This window comes from Rhinopithecus roxellana, chromosome 17 (assembly GCF_007565055.1).
Source record: "Rhinopithecus roxellana isolate Shanxi Qingling chromosome 17, ASM756505v1, whole genome shotgun sequence".
Lineage (NCBI taxonomy): Eukaryota > Metazoa > Chordata > Mammalia > Primates > Cercopithecidae > Rhinopithecus > Rhinopithecus roxellana.
In genome coordinates, this window is record NC_044565.1 from 80,900,704 (window position 1) to 80,913,640 (window position 12,937).

At 42.5% G+C, this 12,937-nt stretch overlaps 2 protein-coding genes across 6 annotated transcripts in view; one reads left to right on the forward strand and one right to left on the reverse strand.

Annotated features, from left to right (window-relative positions):
- GALM (galactose mutarotase) overlaps nucleotides 1-12,937 on the forward strand; it is a 109,066-nt gene that overhangs the window by 88,409 nt on the left and 7,720 nt on the right. The window lies entirely within an intron of this gene.
- On the reverse strand, nucleotides 1,643-10,131 carry SRSF7 (serine and arginine rich splicing factor 7). 5 transcript variants are annotated; one of them, XR_004054247.1, is made up of 8 exons: nucleotides 9,871-10,053; nucleotides 8,648-8,828; nucleotides 7,550-8,357; nucleotides 7,230-7,304; nucleotides 6,708-6,818; nucleotides 4,740-4,793; nucleotides 4,195-4,230; nucleotides 1,643-3,294 (listed from the first exon to the last, which is right to left on the reverse strand). XR_004054247.1 is itself a non-coding variant. In XM_030920724.1 (8 exons), exons 1-8 carry the CDS (start codon nucleotides 9,896-9,898, stop codon nucleotides 3,240-3,242), a joined length of 708 nt encoding a protein of 235 aa, XP_030776584.1. In that variant the 5' UTR covers nucleotides 9,899-10,131; the 3' UTR covers nucleotides 1,643-3,239. The 5 variants fall into 5 exon arrangements, 4 of the variants coding, with proteins under 4 accessions (XP_030776584.1, XP_010362435.1, XP_030776585.1 ...); XM_030920724.1 differs by having other exon boundaries at nucleotides 6,717-6,818; nucleotides 8,181-8,357; nucleotides 9,871-10,131; XM_010364133.2 differs by having other exon boundaries at nucleotides 8,181-8,357; nucleotides 9,871-10,131.

Here is a 12,937-nt window from a genome sequence, read left to right on the forward strand (position 1 = left end):
GACAAATGTCTAAACCAGGGGCTGACAAATATTTTCTGTAAAATGAAAAGGAGAGTAGGTATTTTAGGCTTTGTGGCACTTTGTCACAACTACTCAACTCCACTACTGTTAGCACAAAAACAGTCACAGCCGATAAGCAAACAAGTCATGGCTCTTTCCATAAACTTTATAAACACTACAATTTAAACTTCACACAATTTACAAGTCATAAAATGTTCATTTTTTTTCAACCACTTCAAAATGTAAAACTTGGCCAGGCATAGTGGCTCACGCCTGGAATCCCAGCACTTTGGGAGGCCAAAATGGGAGGATCACTTAAACCCAGGAGTCCAAGAACAGCCTGGGCAACAAAGCGAGATCTCTACAAAACATAAAAAATAAATAAGCCCAGTGTGGTGGTGCATGTCTGTAGTTCCAGCAACTCAGGAGACAGGTGGCAGAATCACTAGAGCCCAGGAGTTCAGAGGCTACAGTAAGCCGATTGTACCATGGCACTCCAGCATGTGCAACAGTGAGAACCTGCCTCAAAAAAAAAAAAAAAAAAAAATGTATGCTGAGGCCAGGCACGGTAGCTCACACCTGTAATCCCAGCACTTTGGGAGGCTGAGGCGGGCAGATCACCTAAAGTCAGAAGTTCAAGGCCAGCCTGCCCAACATGGCAAAACCCATCTCTACCTAAAAGTACAAATCAGCAGGGCGTGGTGGTGGGCACCTGTAATCCCAGCTACTTGGGAGGCTGAGGCAGGAGAATCACTTGAACTCAGGAAGCAGAGGTTGCAGTGAGCGATCACACCACTGCACTCCAGCCTGGGTGACAGAGCGAGACTCTGTCTTAAAAAGGAAAAAAAAAATCTATGCTGAAAGAGCATTTTTCAAGTTGAAATTGTTAAAAAATCAAGTTTGATAGCCCATCAGGTAGGAACTGATTCAAGGAAACAGGTACTCCTATACACTGCCATGAAGGCAAACCAACAATACCCAGCAAAAATCATAATGCACATACCCTTTGACTCAGCAATTCCATTTCCGAGGATGATCTGGATAAGCATGTTCACCTGTCAGTGATGTACTGTAGTTATTCACTGCAACAGTATTTTTTTTTTTTTGAGACGGAGATTTTCTCTGTCGCCCAGGCTGGAGTACAGTGGCGCAATCTCAGCTCACTGCAACCTCTATTCAATCGGGTTCAAGCAATTCTCCTGTCTCAGCCTCCCAAGTAGCTGGGGGATTACAGGTGTGAGCCACTGCACCCAGCAAAAATTTTTTTAATTAAAAAAAAAAAACTGATTCCTCATCAGTGCTAGGCTGTAAGTTTAGAAGGAATGAGTCTGGACCAGCACTTTTCAAATCAGTATGTATTTGGCAGTTCCAATCACAGAAAACAAGTGGGAGATGCACCAAACCTTGAGATAAGTAACAGGGGTGCCAAGTTGCACGTGATGTAAGAGGGCCCAGACAGCCCTTTGCCCCACAAGGGTAGAATTTGTTTAAAACCATTTTTGCCCCTACCCCTCCTCCATACCCTTTTTAGACTTTCAATACTCATTTCTAGGACGCTGCTAGCTGCCCATCCTAAAGCTAAAAGATTAATGCCTCCTACTTTCGGCTGAGAGCTCCCACTTCCAAAAATTAAGTATCAGGATTATTTGTTCAATCTCTGCAGATTTATTGTTGAGTAAACTTATCTTTATATAATACAGAACAATTAAAGCTAACCAAGTGCAACAGATAAATAAGCCTGCCAATTGTACACATAACTTTATACCAACCATAATTCAGCCAGTTGTTAAAATTCCAAAAACAAAGAATCCAAATAACTTCCAACATACTACCGATCAAACTACCAAATAAACTTGATGCAGACCAGTATTCCCCAAGTTGCAATGGTATCCAATGACTTTGCTGAAATGCATAAAATGGACAAGCCTAGGTATCTGTGCAACCAGCAGGGTTTTTTTTTTTGTTTTTTTTTTTTTTGTATTTTTTGTTTTGTACCAAGGCTAGAGAATGCCTGGTAAAAACTTGACCAGAAAACTCTCAAAACTAACTGTTACTGCCCTACTATTCTTAATACATTTAAAATCTGAATAAAGAACCTACTGGCTATAACATTCTAAGGTCTACCAGATGCTACCAAAAAAAAAAAATTAGCTACATGGAGTGTTGCTAAATATAGCTGAGATTTACAAAACCACTTTAGTCTCATTGACATTTCTGATTGACATCTTGAATTACTTTGCACCAGCCTGGCAAAATAGAAGAATGTTGGTGGTTGGGAACTGCAAAACCTAGCTTGAAGATTACCAGGTCTTTGCTCAGAATAAGACAATCCATTTGAATAGAGGAGGAGTATCTGGGCTGGAAAATTTTGCAAAGCTGGTTTACATGGTGTTTTGTCCCTATTTCAGACAATTCCTCAAACATGCATTTTTTTGGTATAAAACTGGTTATAACTAATGTAGAAAGCAAAGAAACGAAAGACCATTGAGTAGAATTCCCCCTATGTTGGGGAGTTCTAACTGACACTATGCCACCTAATAGTAGCCTGAAAGCTGCAATTAGTATAAAGATCATCCAGAAATCAGTTTCTCCCTATTTGTCATACATTTAATCACTTTTGCTTAGTTCCTGTCATGCTCATTTACAGACAGATCAGTGGTCCCACTAGCCTGACCACTGATCCTTAGTTTGACAATACCTACTAACACCAACTTCAAACGGATTAGCTAACTTAAGGATCTGTCATGATGCATTCATGCTATATTATAGGGGACTCAAGGTCATCTTACCCAAAGCTACAAGGGTAGAATTGAATTTTCAAAGTCCCTTAAGATCCTGGCCAAGTTTTATGTATAGAACAGTTAGTGATGTTCAAGACTTAACCAACACCTTTCAATTCTGAATGTACGTCTGTATGAATAAGGTTAACAATTATAACGTCTGACTCTGAAATTCATCAAATTGAGAAGTGTTAATATTGAACACAAATCAAAAATCTAGTTAGAAACATTTTATTTAAATGTGCCAAATAAAAACCCACATTTTCAGACCATAGGATGTTAATACATTCAACAAAAATTTATATTATCTTACTGCTGTGAATTTACAGAGTAGTAATCCAGATCCATTTTGATTAGATGGTTGAATTATCTTTCCTAGGTTACACTTTACAGACATCACAAATCCCTTATAATAATGTAAACAAAATAACTTTTCCCTAAAGGGTGAACTTGAGAGCTTCAGTCCATTCTTTCAGGACTTGCACTTCTGCGAGGACTTCCTGATGGGGAACGACTAAAAAGAAAAACATTAGGTTTGGATCCAATTAGTGTCAATTGAAACTGTCATGTACAGGTACTAACTTTCAATAAATTCAAAGGTAGCCTAAGGTACTAATTTCCTATAGCAAAGACCTAAAAATGACATGAGACTTACATATTCATCTTTTGTCCCTGGCTTAAGATTAGGCTACCCTGGCTGGGCACGGTGGCTCGCACCTGTACTCCCAACACTGGGAGGCCGAGGCAGGTGGATCACCTAAGGTCAGGAGTTCGAGACCAACTTGGCCAAACATGGTGAAACTCCGTCTCTACTAAAAATACAAAAAATTAGCCAGGCGTAGTGGTGGGCCTGTAATCCCAACTGCTCAGGAAGCTGAGGCAGGATAATCGCTTAAACCCAGGAAGCGGAGGCTGCAGTGAGTCAAGATTGCACCACTGCACTCCAGCCTGGGCGACAGAGTGGAAACTCCATCTCGGGGGGAAAAAAAAAAAATTAGGCTATCTTCCTTGTCAAAATTGGAAGGTCAACTTGCAGTTAAATATGACAACTATTTGAAGTTTTCTGGTCATTAGCACTATGCAGGTAACATATTTGCAAGACTTTTCTCCTCACTTTGTATCTCTTACTAGTGGGGAAAAGGCATGTTTCTTAGCAAAATTTCTACCAAGTACTCACAGGACCAATCGCATCTTAATAATCACACTAACATTTTATGACTAAATATTTCCAGCTAAAGTATAAACTAACGTTCTTGAATCAAGAAAAGCAATCATTTCAGAAACTTAGCATAGTATTTTAATCTATATAGCACCAATTCTCCAAAGAGCTCAAAGACTGCAAAGCAGTAAGCAAACAAATTCTGCAGAGGCCACACTTGACAGGCAAGATCTGGCAACAAAACATTTAGCTTACCTTCTTTTTGGAGATGGAGATCTGGACTTTGATCGGCTGTCAAAACATGAGAAATTCTATTAAAGAAAGAGTACTAACCAATCCCTTTCTTGTAGTCACCAATACCGTAAAACAAACCCCCAAAGGTCCTAAGCTTAAAATGTCAGACTGCACTTAAACTGAAAAACATCCTACCAGTTGTTGCTAACAAAGGCCAATCTTCCAACAACTGTTTTTCAAAAAAATGAATCAATTACTATATCGTGATTAATCTTTTACATTGCATATTAATTTCAGGATGCTTCTCCATGCACCTATCAGTTCTAACAAGGGCCTCTTTAACATAATCCCCAAAGTCACAAACTTCTTTCTCACTAGTTTTACATTCCCTTGTTCAGGGAAAGTCAGTCAGTAATAAATAGGACATACACAAATAAGGTACTGCGTTCCCACTAACAACTAAGTTTAGAGTTAACACTTAAAATTTCAACAATTAAAAAACACTTTGAACTCTTTGGATATTGGTGCCATATAACTACAAGAGCATAATCAAATTTTTACCCTACCTGCTTCTTGGTCTTGAAATAGACCTGGATCTTGATCTTGACCTCGACGGGGATCTTAATAAAAAAGTGAAGAACACAATTATATCAATTATCCTAAGGAATTTCCTTAAACAACTACTCAACACTGTATTAGGTAGGTTAGGCGTAGAGAAGCTAAGACTAAGCAAGATACAACACTTGCCTTATTCTAACACTTTCAAACAAACTGTTACGAGACATAAGGAACCACCATTTTAATTACTTGTTTCTATCACTCAGCTGGTTACAGTTCCCGTACAGGAATAACAATCTCAAACACTGTGTAATATCCAAGGGAAACACATGGTTTTTATTTGATAAGACTGGTATGAAGGAAGCAAAACTAACCTCACTTAAGGCACAGATTCCTCAGCTGGGCACTGTGGTGCACAATGGTAGTCCCAGCTACTCAGGAGGCTAAGGCAGGATGAAAATAACCAGACCCCGGCTGGTGTGGTGGTTCACGCCTGTAATCCCAGCACTCTGGGAGGCCAAGGCGGGTGGATCACAAGGTGAGGAAATGGAGACCATCCTGGCTAACATGGTGAAACCCCGTCTCTACTAAAAATACAAAAATTAGCTGGGCGTGGTGGTGGGCACCTGTAGTCCCAGCTGCTGGGGAGGCTGAGGCAGGAGAATGGCATGAACCCGGGAGGCGGAGCTTGCAGTAAGCCGAGATCGCGCCCCTGCACTCCAGCCTGGGCAACACAGGGAGACTCTATCTCAAAAAAAAAAAAAAAAGAATGAAAAAAAAATAACCAGACCCCTGAACTGAGACTAATTCAGGTGGTAAGGCCAAACGAGAAGCAAGCCACCACTTAGTAAGGCTTTATATTCCTGGATCGTTATGTTTGAGAGCCATGAATTTGTCAGACAAACCAAATCGGACATATCTATCTTTTAAATATATCTAATGAGATAGTCCACAGCTTTCTCAAATAGATCACAAGATTCCGAGTTCCTGCATTTAAAGGTTTTGTGCTATTAAACAGCAATTTAACTCCCAGTAGCATTCTGTACCACTGTTTTATCACTGATACAGATAATATTGTTGGGTCAGGCACGGTAGCTCAAGCCTGTAATCCCAGCACTTTGGGAGGCTGAGGCGGACAGATCACAAGTCAGGAGATCAAGACCATCCTGGCTAACACGGTGAAACCCCGTCTCTACTAAAAATACAAAAAATTAGCTGGGCGTGGTGGTGGGTGCCTGTAGTCCCAGCTACCAGGGAGGCTGAGGCAGGAAAATGGTGTGAACCCGGGAGGTGGAGCTTGCAGTGAGCAGAGACTGCGCCACTGCACTCCAGCCTGGGTGACAGAGCGAGACTCCGTCTCACAATATTGGAATATTATTAATTACATATTACAATACTTATTTTACAATTTTTTCCACTCTATCTCCTTTTAAGGCCTTCTACAAAGAGTAAAGCTCTGGTTTTTAAGTTTGTTTTTTCAGGTCTCTGTCTAAAAAAAAAAAAAAAATCCACATTCATTTGTGTGTACACACTACTGCCCCAACTTTCCAGTGTCTCCAATCAACCCCATCATTCCAAAAATGAGAAATGTTTCTACTTGCTTCTAATCTCTTTTCCTGGTTCTAACAGGCCTTTTTGTCAGGAAAATCAATTACCATCTTTCAGAGCTAGTATCATCTAATCTGAAGCCACAAGTTTATAGCAATATGCCTACCCAGAGTGTTCACTAGAACTGTGTTGCTTTGGACCTTTCTCTACCACCATGGCCTCTCTAGCAAGCCTTAAAATCTGTAGTAGCCCTTTTCTTCATCTATAAAACTAGATTAATATTTATGTTACAAGTTACATATAAATTCCAAACTTTTACATCTCAAATATTCCCTGAAACAATACATTTGAATTATGTCCTTAAGACACTCTACTGCTGTAAGATGTGAACAACCCAAACACAAATAAGAAAAGAAAGTGTTACATACTGGAAATACCTCGATCCTTTTATAGAACCAGACCTAGATCTTCTGAGTGAAGCTGATCTTGATCTACGAAGAGAGATAGATCTTGATCGTCGAGGAGATGCTGACCTTGACCTAAAATAAAGAACTTTAAGTCCATCTCCACATTTTTTTTTTTTTTGGCCTGTTAAGACTTCAATTGGGGAACGGTGCAATGGCTTATGCCTGTAATCCCAGCACTGGTCTCAAGCCCAGGAGCTTGAGACCAGCCTGGGAAACAGTGCAAGACCATTTCTACAAAAAGAAAAACTAGCTGGGTATGGTGGCAGTGCCTATAATCCCAGTTACTCAGGAGGCTGAGGCAGGAGGACTGCTTAAATCCAAGAGGTCAAGGCTGCAGTGAGTCGTGATTATGCCACTGTACTCTAGCCTGGGTGACAGAGCAAGACCCTGTCTCCAAAAAAATAGTGAGCTTTTTCTTTCTGTAATGGACTATCAGTGAATTTAATAATAATACAGAAAGACTTCAATTAAACAAGATCTCACCTCCGTCCCCTGCTCCTGCTGCGTGAGCGAGAGTATCGCCTTCCTCTGGATCGAGAATGTGATCTAGACCGTGACCTATTTTTCAAGTTAGAGAAAAAACAAAATGTCAGACAATAACTCGTTTTTAAGAGTTTGTGTGCCTCTGCTGAAATCAAATCTCAAAACTATTTAAATTTAGTGTCTCATTTGGAAATAAACTCTGGGCCTATTAGTTGTTGAGCATTTTTTTTTTTACTACCTAAAAAAAAGATTTGTTAAAAGCTGAATTACAACTTAGAATTACATAATATAAAACACTGTAATGTGTATTTAAAATAAACCTTGCAAGTTTGCAGGTCGACCCTCTTTGGCCCATGGTCTAGTAGATCTAGACGATCTAGAAGTATCTATAGCCGATCGCTGCATCTAGATGTTTTCTTCAATCTAACGACGATCAAACTGACAGCCAAATGAGCCAGGTGAGGCTTGATTGACGCAAGAAGATTTTTCTAGTTGGGAATGTGGTCAATCTGCTGTTCCTCTTTCTAAACCGGAGGGGGGCCCCAATTGTAAGCCAAATTTACTGTTACGGCGATCACCGTCTCAAATTTTCTGCCCTTTAAAGAATAAGGTGAAGCTAGGTGTAGATGACTCGAGGGGATCTGGCCTCTTATGCTGATCACCTCAAGGTCTAGGAGGATCTTAATTGTCGGATTTGCAAGGCGCCTCAGCATGATATCATAAGGCTCGTGACATTCTGAATCAAGGCGACTGACTCAAACGAAGAAACCTGAAAGGTTTTGACCAGGTTGATTATTAATATAGTAACATTTTTTTAATTAAACAAAAATTGTAAAATACACCTGTACAATTAACATTCAAGTTTATAGAAAAACACTAGTTTCTGCCTTGCTAATAAAAGAATTACTTGATTAACTAGAATACCAACCATTCCTTTATTAAAATAAATACCTGCTTCTTCTTCGCCGGCTGTAACGATGACAATCATAGGCATAATGTCCCTTTTCGCCACACTCATAGCATCTATCATTTGGATCAAAGGGACGTCGGGCAGGTGGTCTATCAAAACGTGATCTCCGAGGCATGCCTGTCGACAGTTCAACCCTCACTCGGGAGCCACAAATCACTCTAATAAAAGTAAATTAACAAAATTCTAAAGTTAAAAATATATTCAGGACTTCTAGATTTAAGAAGAACTCTTTCCAACCACTCCTTCCCCCTCACAAACTTTGGCGGTCTTTACTAAGCCCTAACTCCATCTCCGCTATCTTCTTTAACCTTCGTGTGCCTTTAGCAAGTAACACTCTGACCAGCTATTTAAGGTCTCTTCCAGACTTCAGAATCCAAGCTTAGCACTAAGCTTATTACCTAGCCACAGTATATTTTAATGAACAGAAGTTTCATAACATCTTACTTACTTTCCATCCAGTCCTCGTACTGCATCTTCTGCATCTCTAGGATCTTCGAATTCCACAAAGGCAAATCCTGGAGGATTTCTCGCAATCCATACAGTTCTTAAAGGACCATAATAACTGAAAGCCCTTTCTAACTCTCCTTTGCCAGCGCCAGTTCCCAGGTTACCAACATACACCTTGGTTTCTGTTTAAAAACGCAAATAGAAGAATGCACATTATGCAAAACCTGGCCCAAGTTTCAATCAATGATATGCCTTAAAACGGGTCATCCTGAAGATTGGGTAAAGCACATTAAATGCCCTCTATCCAAGATTGAACTTAGTCCTAAAACTGGTGGAAGTCCGCAAATCCCTGAAAAACTAGACTTTTGACAAAGTTCTTAACGTTCTAAATAATGCGAAGTGACCCTCCCGAACACAGAGATGCGTGGTAGGATACACCGAAGCGTGGGGCGGGACGCGGCCCGGCCCCGCCCCGCCCCGCCCATGAGTCCCGGCAGCCCCGGGTGCACCGGGAGCGCGCGGGCCCGCAGCGGCGTCGGCGGCGGGAAGGCCTCAGTAGGGGCCGGGCAGGGAGAGCAGGGCTGGCACCGGCTCTCTTCCTCCGCGGCAACCGCCCCAGGCACAGGCTCGCCCAAGACTCCAGCTCCCCGCCCCAGAGCCATAAACCGCGCTCGAAAGAACTAAAAGAGAAAAAGAAACCAGCCGCCAGTCGCAGATTATGTCCTCATTCCCATTCCGCAATTTAACCGATTGTTTGACGAGAACACGCAGCTCACAGCTGTCAATTTCGTTCCGTCTCAAACACAACCACGATCTTACAGCTGCGGCCAGATCTGTCCCCTGAAGTGGCGGGAAAGCGCTGAGGAAATGCGCCACCACGGTCGTCAATGTGCGCAAAATGGCAGCCGCCGCCGAGGGAGGGGGGAGGGGGGCCGCCGGGCGGCTCCGAGAAAAGCAACGCGCAAACCGTGATCTCAACCCTGCTTCAGGCTGGATTGGGCCACAAAAATTCCCGAGAGTACGGAACTCGGCAGAGAGGTACATCCGCCATCCTCTGTCTCCCTTCAGCACCCCGCCCCCGCTGCCTCCGGCTTCGTATGGCGTGCGCCGAAGCCGCCATTACGCACGCGGAATAACCGTCTCCCAACCGCCGCGCCAACCCTACGGCCTCGCAGTGCTCACTACACCCACACCAACGTCCCTCACCGGACTCCAGCCTCTTACCTCCTCCATACCGCCCGTAACGCGACATGATGACCGACCCGCGTGCTCGGCTCTTCAGCTCGCAGCGCCCAGGGCTCGAGTGACGTAAAAAGCTGACACAGACCCACACCCGCCAACAGTCCCGGCGGCACTACGAGGAAGAGCCCGGGTTCGCATTTATATATGCGGCCGCTGGGCTCTGCGCATGCGTCATCCCGTTGTTCTGCGCGGCACAAAGGAGCTGGGCGGAAACAGCCGAGAAACGACGCGGAAGGAACTGAAGAAACGAGCACGCGGGTCATGAGCGGAGGGATACGTTTCCATGGGAACGCCACGATCTCTCCCGTAAACCTGAGACCTTCCCCATGCTGTCCCGCCCCCTCCTCCCCTCCTTTTCTACACTCTCCTTGTCTTCCTTCCCGTGTCCCTACCCCGCCTCCATTCGTTTTCCCCACTCTAGGGACCCTCAGCCTTAACAATCTTAGTACGGATGCACTAGACCTGCCTATGAAATGCTGTACCATTTAACCGCTGATGTTGCAGCCGTCGCGCCTTTCCGTTTGGGGGACCTGGCCTAGTCAGCTACTCTGTGATCTTTGGGGCTCATCAGAGGTAATCGAAGGTTTGGCCCTGGTGAAAAGTCCATGAACCCCGCCATTCTGAGTGGTGGTTTTTACACCATAGGCTTTAGGAAGGATGACGCACCCAGGGACTGGTGGTAAAGCCTCCTGCCCTGCACGCCCCCTCCAACTTCTCAACCAGTCACCAGTTTGTCACCACCACGGTCTGAGTTCTTGGAGTCTGAAAGACAAAGGAATAGAGCTGTGGGGTCCCGCCCCCCACCCCACCCCACCCCCCCGTTATATTGAAATTGTGACAAAACCCTGAATGTTTAAAGCATTTTGGGCAGTGACAATTTGGAAATTATTTGCATCTGAAGCTCAAAGTAACTGATTTGCACTTCCTAATGCTTTCGTTTTGTAACACGTGTGATCCACCAATACTCAGATCCTGAGGACTGGGACTCATAAGTCATCTTTTTGTATCTCCATTCAGTGGAAATAGCAGCCTTGCGGCTCAGCCACTCAATAGTACCAAATAAATGCAAAACTTCTTTACATTAGAATTGCTCTAGACACCAACTACAAATAGAGAAATAGTTCTTTTTTGCTAGAAACATAGACATTACATCGTAAATTCTTGGAATACACAAAAGTTGGAAATGTACATTAAAAAGGACATCTTTAGGTATTCGCATTTTTATCTTTTTCATCTTCGGCAACTTCATTTGGTATGTATAGGTGTGGAATGTAAAGTACAGGGAAAGAAGGCCTAGTTGGTGAATAAAGCATGGATTCTCTCCAGGTCATGCTATGATTTTCTGCATATTTTTAAAATAGATTAAGTTATAGAGAGAATTAGTCTATCTCAGGAAAATCTCTAGGAAGGAAATAGAAGCTCTGTAGAGTATATGTGTTCTCACTTAGTCTTGGTGATTTTTGTCTTAACAAGGTTCTTCTCAAAAGAATTAAACAATAATTATAAAGATCTATAGGTTCTTCTCAAAAGAATTAAACAATAATTATAAAGATCTATAGGTTCTTCTCAAAAGAATTAAACAATAGTTATAAAGACTATATAGGGGCCGGGCGCAGTGGCTCACGCCTGTCATCCCAACACTTTGGGAGGCCGAGGCGGGCAGATTACCTGAGCTCAGGAGTTTGAGATCAGCCTGGGCAGTACAGTAAAACCCCGTCCCTACTAAAATACAAAAAATTAGCCTGGCATGGCGGCGTTTGCCTGTAGTCCGAGCTACTCAGGAGGCTGAGGCAGCAGAATTGCTTGAACCCGGGAGGCGGAGGTTGCAGTGAGCTGAGATCGTGCCACTGCACTCCAGTCTAGGCGACAGAGCAAGACTCTATCTCAAAAAAAAAAAAAAATTATATAGTCACTGAAAGATAGGATATAAATTCTGTACAGCTTTATTTCTTCTGTTAAGAAGCTATGAAAATTACTGTTGAGGCCAGGCGCAGTGGCTCATGCCTGTAATCCCAGCACTTTGGGAGGCTGAGGCGGGTAGATCATCTGAAGTCAGGAGTTTGAGACCAGCCTGACCAACATTGGAGGAACCCTGTCTCTACTAAAAATACAAAATTAGCTGGGCGTGGTGGTGCATGCCTGTAATCCCAGCTACTTGGGAGACTGAGGCAGGAGAACTGCTTGAACCAGGAGGCAGAGGTTGCAGTGAGCCAAAATCGCGTCATTGTACTCCAGCCTGGGCAACGAGAGCGAAACTCCGTCTCAAAAAAAAAAAAAAGAGCAAAACTCTGACTCAAAAAAAAAGAAAATTACTGTTGAACCAAGCATAGATAACTGCTTGAAAGACAGTGCATATTATGCTGTAGAATTCCTAATAAACCTCAATAAACTTTTTTTGACTCTGAATACAAAGTCTAGGTAGGGGTTTGTGGCTCATGCCGGTAATCCCAGCACTTTGGGAGGTTGAGGTGGGAGGGTTGCTTGAGGCCAGGACTTTGAGACCAACCTGGGGAACAGTACTAGACCCTCATCTCTACCAACAAAACAAAAAGTCTATAGCTGTACTAAAGAAATTTCCAAGCAAGTAATAGTAAACAGAAGCAGTTTTAAAATTTATAACCAATTGCTTTCAAATCCTGATTCACAGACATGCCTGTCTTGGAGACAGGTGTTCAATAAGCTAATTACATACTATTTATCCCTATGAAAGCAGGGCCAGTATAAGGCCAGGCTTTGTTAATCTGGTTAGCATGAAAAAATCATAATACTGTATACTATTTCCACAGACTATTCTACTTTCTACTGAACACTCTTTCTCTAAGAACAGGCAACCAATTCTTTTCACTAAATGTCAATCCAAATCAGGGAGATTTTACTGTGCAGAGAACTTTCATTCCTGCTAATTCTTTTTGAATTCACATTCACCCACATAAGTTTCTGCCTCTAGAAATCTGTGTTAAATTTAGATTACATTCTCAGATTATTTGAATATGAAAAGTACTTAATTCAAATATTGTAATATTTCCTAATATGAAATATTAGTTATTAA